Source organism: Peromyscus maniculatus, chromosome 1 (genome assembly GCF_049852395.1).
Source record: "Peromyscus maniculatus bairdii isolate BWxNUB_F1_BW_parent chromosome 1, HU_Pman_BW_mat_3.1, whole genome shotgun sequence".
NCBI classification, from domain to species: domain Eukaryota; kingdom Metazoa; phylum Chordata; class Mammalia; order Rodentia; family Cricetidae; genus Peromyscus; species Peromyscus maniculatus.
The window spans coordinates 34,716,732-34,727,605 of record NC_134852.1 but is presented as its reverse complement, the minus strand read 5'-3'; the positions used below and the strand labels follow the sequence as shown (position 1 = coordinate 34,727,605).

Here is a 10,874-nt window from a genome sequence, read left to right as displayed (position 1 = left end):
ACAGTATGATGTGGCAATAGAATGAGCTCTTGTTTTATCTGAAGGGTGGTGATATTTGAAAATCTACCCAAGGCCAATGCACACAGATATTTGTCCAAGTATTATTGAGCTCTTGGAATTGGTGAGACTTCAGTAAACTTAGACTAAGGAAACATTATAACTCAAGAATATATCTCACTAGTAAAATGGACATGAACTCTCTTTCCTTCCCATGTATTTATGAGCATTAAGTGAGATCTCAAGACCCTTTAGTATAAACTTGACAAAGAATACTTAGTTTATAAATAATGTCTACTTTATTATTATTATTATTATTATTATTATTATTATTACTATTCACAACATAGTATAAATTTCTCCTTTCTCTTGCTCTACCTTTGAAATGGCAGCCTCCCTTCAGCAAGTCTATTCATGTCCTCTGTCTCTCCTATCCCTCTGATCCCTCCTAAGTCCCCAGCCCCCACTAGCCTGGTCTTCATCCTTCCCTTTACCCTCATCCAGCCCTGGCTTAACGAGACAAGAAACTCATGGTGTAGTTTGGTGGGATCGTGGCAAAGCCCACGAGTCTAGGGGACACATCAATGTCCTGGGGTGCCTGTGCGGATCTGAAACGGAAGTTCTGCAAGATGTTTGTGAGGAAGAGAAAGAGCTCCATTCTAGCCAGTCCTTCTCCGAAGCAGTACCGCTTTCCTAAAGAGAGGAGACAGAGGAAGGTGAAGCCAGTTCTTGATGTCACCCATGTGGCAAATCCCTGCCTGTGTTCTCTGTGGGAGGAAGGGCTGAGACCTTTAAGGAAGGCCCTAATGTCTGAGCCTCAGTTTCCCTCATACTTGTGGTGGGTTGATCCACACTAGGCTGTAACAATGAGAAATGTAGATTGCCTTCCCTACAGAGGAAGTCTGGCCTCTCCAGGATGGCTGCCGTGTAGCCACATTCTTTCTTTTTTGTTTTTTGAGACAGGGCTTCTCTGTGTAGCCCTGGTTGTCCTGGAACTCTCTCTGTAGACCAGGCTGGCCTTGAACTCACAGAGATCCTCTTGCCTTTGCCTCCTTAGTGCTGGGATTAAAGGCAAGCACCACCACGCCCAGCTGCCACATTCTTTCTAAGAACTGGTTGTGCGACCTGAGAAAGATCTCTGACTTAGTTTGAGATTTCATTGCCCCTCATCTACCACTACAGTTTGAACATCATTTCTCCAGGGTCCAGATACATGGTGCTTGGGAATTATGGGAGTTGCAGCCGATTGGCTGAGGGTTTGAGCCAAGAGAATCTTCCAAGGTGGAGAGATATTTGGTTTCATCAGAGGGAAGCTATGGGTGAGGTATTTCTGTTGGTGTGAGCAGTAGCCTGGCACTAGATGGTGACTTCTTACCTATGGAGAAGGGTACAAATGCATCATTCTTCTTAAACTGCCCCTTGTCATCCAGGAAGTGCTTTGGGTTGAAGTCTTTGGGGTTGGAGAAGAACTTGGGGTCCCTCAGCACAGAGCCCAGCATAGGAAACACTTCAGTGCCCTGCCGGTGAGGAAGATTTGAAAAGATAGATAGATGGATGAGTGCCCTGTTGGCCCATAGGGGTTACAGGGGTAAGTTAGGGTATCCCAGGTGAAGATAAAGAAAATATATGTGAGTTGGGGGGGCTTTGAGGGAGGGGCTTTGAGGAATGTGAGATCATTATCCTTGGGACAGGAAGTGTGGGTTCATGTTCTATGAGACAGGATGAGTAAGTGACATGAGGCCTGTCTTCTGGGGTGGGAGATTGAAGGATGTGCACTTCATGTCTCTCAAGTCAAGAACTGGAGGGTATTGGATTTATATACCCCTAAACAGGATCCATGGCAGACGTGTGACTCCTGCCCCTGACAGAAATTCTAGGTAAATTAAGTTTATATGTCTTGAGACTTGATGTTTGAGAGGCATGGAGTTGAAACTCCTGGGTCAGAAAGTCTAAGAAAATCCAAGATATAGGAGACTCTATGTAGGAGGGTGGAGAGGTGTACTGGCAGAGAAAACCTGTCACTGAGAAAGTGAGAGAGGGTTGGGTGATTTCTAATGAGGAAGAGGGTCCGCAGGCCCATGAAGAGAGCTGGAGATCAGCACCTTGGGGATGAGGAAGTCCCGGAACTTGGTGTCCTTGGTGACCCTGCGAGCCAGGCCCATGGGGATCATGTCTCCAAATCTCTGAATCTCATGGATCACAGCCTCTGTGTAGGGCATCTTCAAGCGGTCTTCATATTTGGGTTGCCGGTTCTTGCCAATCACTCTGTCAATTTCCTCGTGGACTTTGGCTGAGAAGAAGAGAGATGTGTTTAGGGGTCCAAGAACCTCACTCTAGGGATGATAGTGCAAAAATGTAGAACTGGGTGGAGGCCATGAAACAGTGTATGACACTGTCAATCATCTTCAGTACATGCAAGTCATCCGCATTGTCGGAGGAGGTTCTTGTTAACTGGATCACACCAGAATGATGTGAGACTTGTGAGGAAGGAGATTTAGGCAGGGTCTGGGGGATCAGGAAGTGGCTCCTTTGAAGTTCAGATGAGCAACACACCAGTTGATTGAACAACTAGAGCCCAGTGCCCATCAGCTCTCTCTCTGTCTCTGCAGGGCAAGGAATAGCTATCCGAGAGTCTGGTTTCTTGAGAGAGGTAGGGGATATTGTGGCAGATCAGAGAGGCAAATTTAGAATCTACGACACGCAGTCCCCCTTCCCATTCCTTGCAGCCTTACCCTCCACATCTGGGTGCTTCATGAGCAACAGAAAGCCATAGCGTAGGGTTGTGCTGACGGTCTCCGTGCCGGCAAAGAAGAGATTCAGTGTAGTCATCACCAAGTTTTTCATGTAGAACTCTGTGTTGGGGTTCTTCTTCTCCTGCAGGGAGGGAAAGATTCAAGTCCAAGCCACTCCTTATGCTCTTGGTGTCCTGTTTTGTCCAAACCTCCCCCCACCTGAATTCACTTCTCTTTGGCTCAGACCTGGGGTGAGAAGAGGGATCCCGGCTATGCCAGGTTCTCTCCAGCACCCTAATCCAGGGCTCTTCTGTCATTTCTGAATTGGTTAATTGTCCGAGATTTAATGACCAATTTAGTTGTCAGTTTTTTGTTTGTTTGTTTGTTTTTCGAGACAGGGTTTCTCTGTAGCTTTGGAGCCTGTCCTGGAACTCATTCTGTAGACCAGGCTGGCCTCGAACTCACAGAGATCCATGTGCCTCTGCCTCCCGAGTGCTGGTATTAAAGGTGTGCGCCACCACCACCACCACCACCACCACCACCACCCAGATTAGTTGTCAGTTTTTAAATGGTAGAAATATTTAGGAAGGAAAGGCTGGGGCCAGGACATCATGATAGAGGCAGTCAGTGAAAACTAGAGACAGTTTTTCTGAGACAAACACAGAGCTTTTTAAAAATTATTTTTCTGTGCCTGGGTGTTTTCCCCACATGTGTGTCAGAGTACTATGTGTGTTCAGTAATCACAGAGGCCACAAGATGGCATCAGGCAGCTTCGAATCCACTGGGACTGGAATCTCATGGTGGTGAACTGCAATATGGGTGCTTGGAATTGAACCCCAGTGCTCTGAAAGAGCAGCCAGTGCTCATAACCACTGAGCCAGGGATTTTAGGTGATGAAATCCTATTTATTAATTATAAATCTTACTATTTCCTAGAGGAATCCCATCCCTCAGCCCTTTGCACTTCAGACAACATGAAGTTCCATCTTGGCCAGACTGGGAATCCCAGTCTCCAGAAAGCAGATCCAGGAGGACTACCACAGGTTGGAGGCTAGCCTGGACTACACACAAGTTTCAGGCCAGTCAGAGCTACCTAGCAAGATCCTATCTCAAAGCCACCGATGACAAAATCTCCATCTTTGTTCCGAACAGATGGGAGAAGGTCATGACAAAGCTCAGGTCACACAGATGCAAGTGGCAACGAAGACAGGCAAAGACAAATGGTGTGTCAGCTGAAAGCACCGGCCTCAGTCAGTGAGGTGGATGCACAGCCTCCTTGCTGTGCTATCAGATGCTCACCTATATCTGCAGAGCTGCAGCCTCCTCATTTGTAAAATGGGAGTCAAAACGCGCGAGTTGTGGGTGCTAAATAATGAATAAAACTACACCTTTAAAATAGTGCCTGGAACATGGCAGCCCTGTACACTGGCTGCTACCTCAGCCTGTAAGCTCTCCTGAGAGTAAGGGAGTAGTGGATGGGACAGTGATGTTGAATGAGGTTTATAAGGAGTGGATCGATGGGTGGTTCTCTGTTAATCCCTCCTCCCCATGCTTGATTTCATCCTACATGGCTTTGAACCTCCCATCCTGCTCCCTGTCTTCTGGGTTTACCTCCAGCATGCGGATGAGGAAGGAGTCAATGAAGTCCCTTGGGGAATTGGGATCCAGGGTGCGCTGGTTCTGTTCCACTTTCTTGGCTATGAAGTCCTCCAGCCCCTGCAGTTCCTTAAAGGCCTGTTGCTGTGACCCTGGCAGGTGCTTCATCACGGAAGAGAACATCTCGTAGAGCTGATGGTGGGAAAGGTATGAGAAACCAAGACAGCTGTCACTGGGCAAAAGATGAGGGACATTCACATCTCCTGTCCAGGAGTTTAGGCATTCAGGTACGGCTGTGTGGCAACAGTTTTCTTATAGTTTAAGTGTGAGGGATATTGTTCAAGGTTTTAAATGAGATGGATTTGGGAACACATGCAGGTTTGGGGTATTTTGGTGAGGCCCGGTGGGAGGCAGCCAGTTGGTAGGAGTTGCCAATGTAGATGTTTAGGTGGTTGGGTAACTTGAGACAGCTGTTCATATACTAATGGGATTTGGATTGGTGAGTTTTAACAGGCATTCCAACATTAAATTAATGCTGGATAGTCACAATAGATGAATTATGCAATCAACCTGAATGTCCAAAAACAGTGCAATGGAAAAGGAAAATGTGATCTATATACACAGCTGAATTATTTTTCGACCATTAAAAACAAAATTACAGCATTTTCAGGAAAATGGGTTCAACTGGAGATAATTGTATTAAGCAAATTTAACGAGTCTTAGGGAGAGAACACATGTATTTTTTCCCATTTGTGGTATAGAGACGTTAAATCTGTGTACATATGTATATGTACATATATACACATACATATGTACATGTATATCTTGGAAGTGGAAGAAAAATGGTTTCACAGGACAAAGAGGACTAAAGGAGGAGGAGGTGTGAGAAAGGGGAGGGAGGAGATATGGGGGTGAGTAGGCTCAATACACAATATACGCTGGTTCAAAAAATAAATAAGTATTTTAAAGTAGTGCTGATATTCACGTAATCACCTGCATTGTTATTCCAACGGCTGCACAAAGGGCCCTACTTAGGTGTGTGAGTGAACTGTGTTGGAAGACCCTTAACTGGGGTGTTTGAGGGACATTCTGTGTAGACATTTTGCTATTTCCGTGGCTGAGTAAGTGGTACTCATCTACATAGTCCAGTGTGCTGGCCCCGAACATTTTGCACACGGCATATGATTTGAGTGACCTGGATTTTGCAGCATCTGACAACTGGGAACTGAAGGGGGGTAGTGTATTCAGCGGGCCTTACTGTAGCGACCTCCTGCTAGAGAGTAAACTGAATTGTGATGATAACACCCACCCAGCTGAGATCTCTCTCTCTCTCTCTCTCTCTCTCTCTCTCTCTCTCTCTCCCTCCTCTGCTGGCTCTGATTTCTGGCGCAGCGGTATATTGACATCTGTTCTGGCCCAACTGTCGGGCTACTTTGAAGGTCCCTGGTGGAAGGAGGCTGGCAGTTTGGTAGTGAGCTGGCAGCTGTGGTCTGCGGGTGGTAGGACAAGGCTGAAACAGGTTACCTGCCCCGTGGAGGTAGCTGTGAACTGGAAGCTTCCCAGCATCATCCTCAGCAGTGACAGGAACTCTTTGTCCTCATAGTCAAAGCGGTCCCCAAAAACGATGGAGCTAATGACGTTGGAGACTGTTCTGCTCAGGTAGAAGGTGGGGTCAATGAGAGCACCTGTGGATGGGGAGGGGGGAAGGAGACGGAGACGTTGGAACTAGGAAAAAAGCCTCACAGGGTGATAGCATCAGATACTTTGAATCAGAGAATTCAAAATGAGCACTGGCTGCAGTGCGGAGTCAGCCAAAACCCGGACCCACAGCGGGGACCAGAGCTCTCCTTCCTGGCTTAGTGCTGCTTTTCCTATGGTGTCTTCCCCTTGGTCGGTCCTGAGAACTTGCAGGGTTCTGCTTACCGTTTGTCTTCCGGAATGCCTCCAGGAGAAAGCCAGCCTCCTCTTGGATGCGCTCCTCGATGCCACGCTTGCCCACGCCAAAGTCCCGGAGCGTGGCGATGGAAAAGCGCCGCAGCTGCTTGGCGCGCTCGCCGCTGCTGAAGGCTACTCCTGGGAAGGTGAGTGAGGGACAGGGAGAAGTCAGAGAAGAGGGGCGTGGCTGGCCACTGACCACCTTTGCGCTGTTCCCCAAGAGGAGAAATATGCACGCACACGGTGCCACAAAACCACGGATAAAAAAGAGAGCAAGTTAGAGGACAGTAGGAAGAGGGAGACAGAAGGACAGATGCAAGAGGCGCGGAGACAGAGGGACAGAGCAGAGGCAGGAGGAGGGAGACTCTGGAGATCTGCGGGTGGATACAGTTGTGAAAGATTTATAATTGAGCTAGGGAAGAGAGGGAAATAGAGAGAGAGACACAAAGAGAGTCTGGGGAGGGTTGCTGTCGGGAGATTGGACTTGGGAACAGATGTTCTGACAGTGGAAGAAGAAAGCAGCGGAGAGGAAGAGAGACAGTGTCACCGGCAATCACAGAAGCTAAGAATGATGGGGTGGGGTGGGGGTGGGGGTGGGGGGAGCTTTCAGAGCCTATCGGAGGCGCAGGATTTGGTCAGAGGAATCCCAAGGCGCAAGAGGAGGCATGGGTGGTGGATCAGGACACACAGGCAGAGAGAGACCGGAGATTAGGACGTAATGGGTCCAGACCTGACACAGCAGGAGGCACCGATGTGAGAAGATAGCCTTGAAGGGACAGAAGAGTCAGGGACAAGGCTGAGGAAATTGATGCCTTCTAAATGTCCCCTGCCACATTCCCCTCTATCTTGTCCCCCTCACCATAGCCTTTGAAGAGCCAGTCAAAGGTGGCCTGCTCGCCACGCCCACTGAATTCCTCAGCTTGATCTACCAGAGCCTCCTTGACTGCTTCCTGTCCGCATAGTACCACAATTCGGCGAGGCCCCAGGTGGATGGTGAACACAGGGCCATAGCGTTCGCTGATCTGATGGAGGTGGATGAGTGGGGTTAGAGGGGAGGGGTCAGACCTTGATGTCAGGTCTGAGATTCATTTCTCTGGAGTTCTAACAGCTATCAGATGGGATGTCCCAAGGTATAATCTTACATGCCTAGGAATTGGTTGCTAATTCTTCAGAATTCCCCCGGCCTAAAATTATACTCCCACCTGGTCGATACCCTACCACAAAGCCTCAATCAAAATTGGGCATCCCTCCATGCCCCCATTCTACCCATCTCCCTGCCCAGTGGCACCTTCATGAGGGAGTTGTACATCTGCTCTGTGTTCAGCTGAAGGTAGTTCCCGATGAAGGGCAATGGGGTGGGTCCTGGAGGCATCTTCCCAGAGAGCTTCCTCTGCTTCCAGACAGACATCAAGACCAGGACGACGAGGAAGGCCAGCACGGTCACCAGGAGCAGTCCAGAGGCCAGCATGGTGGCGATGAGTGTGACAGACAGACAGATGGTGATGGCTGAATTAGTTTGCTTTATATATCCTGAGGTAGAAGGGTGGGTGGCCTTTGGTCTTGATTATGTAATTGTCTCATTTCACCTCCAGACTACGCCCCCATCATGCACTAAATTTGGGACATAGCCAACAATCAAGGAGGAGGAGGGCCCCCAGAGGGATTAGCAGGGAGTAGACTGAACTTGTGACATCTGAGAAAGTAGTATTTCAGGGCTATGTGTTACACAGGAATGGATCAGTAGACAGAAGCCAGAACCGAATCTTTTGTAACATTTATGTGGGGGTCCCCTGGGAAGGGACCAAAACAATGTGAAATTAGGGTCTCAGGAGAGAAGAATCCTATATTTCATTAGCTTGAAACAGGATGAATGGCTATGAATTTGAAAGTCCATTTTCTCCCTTACTTGAGACAAGTTCTCACTATGTAGTTTTGGCTGGCCTGAAGCTCAATGTGCAGACCGCAGAGATCCACCTATCTCTGCCTCCAGGGTTCTGGGATTATAGGCCTACACCATGACACCTAACTCTGGGGATCTTCCAATGAAGAGGGTCCTGAATTTAAGGAACCAAGAAGGGGAGACTCCAGGGCTATGGGTTGTGGATCTTGAGGTGAGAATGACTGTGGATGAGTACCTGGGAGAAGTATATGGAGATCCCAACAGGATCTTGGAGTCTATGCTTGTATTTGGGTGTGTTTTGGCTCCAGGCTATCTCTTGATTCCTAGAACCCTTCTCTTTCTAGACTTCTTTCCCCACCAGTGGGAAGAGAGCATTGGGGGTGGAAGTGTGTTATAATTGAGGTGTGTGGTAAGTGGGCTGATGCTTGCATTGCCAGGGGATGTTATTAGCAGGAAGAGAGAACGGAGGTAGACAGACTTAGGTAAGCATCTGACATGGGGAAAAGAAGAGGACCCTGGGATGCTAAAGGTGACCACAGAGAAGGGAAGAGTGGCCACTGTTCTCCCACACTGAAATTCTTCTATAATAATCAGGACAGTTACGTTTTTATGAACCATCTCTCCAGGAAGATTATGTGTATCCCATCTGTGGGATGTTAGTAATTACGGAGTTGGCGCATCATCAACCTCACTGAGATTGCTGATCATAAAGGAGCTGGAATTTAACTCACTCTTCTCTTCATTGCCTGGCCCAGCTCAGCCTGGGAGCGACATGGGGACTAAGCTTAGCCACAGGGTGAATGCTGGGATTGGAATCTGCAGTGGACAAAAGACAAGACACTGGCAGTTGCTATGTCAGTATCAAGCAGCCCCAGGAGGGAGGAGGATGAGGCTGGCATTGAGATTGTCCCTAAGAAGCACTAAGGTCAGAAAGAAGTTAGCATTGAACTTGACACCAAGGGGATATTAGTAGAATCACTTCTTAGACTAAGAGGGACCTTGAGAATGGAGGCAGGTTGTCACTGGAATTGCCTGAACGAAGGCACATGTGTGGCATCATACAGGCTCTGGATTTGCTTCCAGCAGGTTCTGACAGAAACATGAGATGCTTGCTGAGATTGGCCTCAGCTAGACCCTGGGAGGGGCCTTGGTGGACCCTGGCAGGCTTTGATGAATGGACCACTTTTGGTGGTGCCCTAGCTTTAGACAGGTGGAGGTGGGTGAGCTGGAACTCCCATGAATGGCATCTTGCTCATCTCATTCTAGGTTGTTGGACTCTGAGACCTGTTGGGGGAAACAAGGGGCAAAGAAGAAAGCAGAGAGAAAAGCTGTTTGTTGATTTTGGAAGAGGAAGAGGCGGGGAATAGGATTAGCCTAGGCTTGGCAGGTAGCAATCTCTCCTTAATCCTTATTACCAGCCTGCACCTGCACTAGCCCTCGCCCCTTGTTTCCACTTGAATAGGAGGAAGGGAACAATTTGGAGAATTTGTTTCTCAGTGAAGGTGGCAACAGGAAGGATCCCTGAGTGTTCAGGCAGCCTCCCATGATCTGTACAGGGGGGTGGGTGTGGGAGGGCTAGAATGGGAACAGAGCTTGAAGAGTTCAAGAGAGACCAAGTGTATTTGCTCTTATTGATTTCTGTAGCCATATGAATGACAGAGCAGAAATTGAAGTCACGTGGGAGAGACACAGGCACACAAAAGAGGGATTGGTGCCTGCAGTCACCTGGAAGAGACATGTGCAAGTGCAGTATCTCAAGACAGGCTTCCAGAGTGAGTTAGTGGTGATCACAGAAAATCTCCCTTTGATGGGTCTTAGTTTCCCTTTCTGGTTGAGTGGTTAAGAGCAAGGGCAAGGCATGGAATGGAACCCTAGCCTGGGAAGATACGCCCCCACCTCCAAATCCTGTCAGTCTCCCTGCAATCCTCTCTGTTGTTGTGTGACCTTGAACAGCTGACTTCATTGACAAACTGAGCTTTAGGGGCCCAAGGACTGAGTGCATGTACCTCTTGGTAGTAATGAGTTAATGCATAAAGGCAACAAATATTAGCCATTTTATACATACGTTATTGCTGCTTAATAATCTACAAGAAAAGGAGATGGGTTCAATCTGTCTTTTGCAATCTCTGGTTTTTATTGTAGCGTAGAGTGTCCAGCACTGGATAAGACCATTGGTAGATGTTCTTCCCTAGAAGTCTCTGCCCCATGCCTTCCAGCACTATGAAAGCTAGCCAGCAAGGACACAATTTGCTAGCCAGTTCAAGATTGATCTCTCTATGTCCTGTAGCCAAAATTGGTGGTGTCTTCACCAACAGGGTCCTAACGTCTAGTTACGGTGGGCAAGCAAGAGCCATGGCAAGTGCCTATCTTGTTTTGAGTGCCTCCAGGACCAAGAGAGGGTGTCTGAGAAACCTCTCTCCCCAGTACTTCTTTACTGAAGCCAAACACTGGGGCCCTTTCACCCCCAGAGCTGTGAACAGAAAGTTTATCCTGGAGGGCTGATGCTCTGTCAAGCAATTTTTGAGCAAGTACAGATTATCTTTAGATGTTCAGATTGTTCTGGACAGAGCTGCACAGGACTTTGCCCTGCTGTCTGTCTTCCCTCCTCACCTTAGACTATCCACTCCTCTTTTTTTTCTCCTTCTAGCAAGTCACTGTCATCTCCAAGAGTCCTCTGTGTTTATGAATGTCTTCATGTTATTTTCAGTTTGATTA

The 10,874-nt window shown here is 48.0% G+C and overlaps 1 protein-coding gene across 1 annotated transcript; it reads right to left on the bottom strand.

Moving 5' to 3' along the window:
* Window positions 1-273: 273 nt before the first annotated feature.
* Window positions 274-7,775, bottom strand: LOC102924473 (cytochrome P450 2A3). Its single transcript, XM_006988025.3, has 9 exons — window positions 7,548-7,775; window positions 7,119-7,281; window positions 6,248-6,397; window positions 5,849-6,009; window positions 4,340-4,516; window positions 2,730-2,871; window positions 2,100-2,287; window positions 1,373-1,514; window positions 274-690 (listed from the first exon to the last, which is right to left on the bottom strand). The coding sequence occupies exons 1-9, from the start codon at window positions 7,725-7,727 to the stop codon at window positions 509-511; spliced, it is 1,485 nt and encodes a 494-aa protein (XP_006988087.1). The 5' UTR covers window positions 7,728-7,775; the 3' UTR covers window positions 274-508.
* Window positions 7,776-10,874: the final 3,099 nt, after the last annotated feature.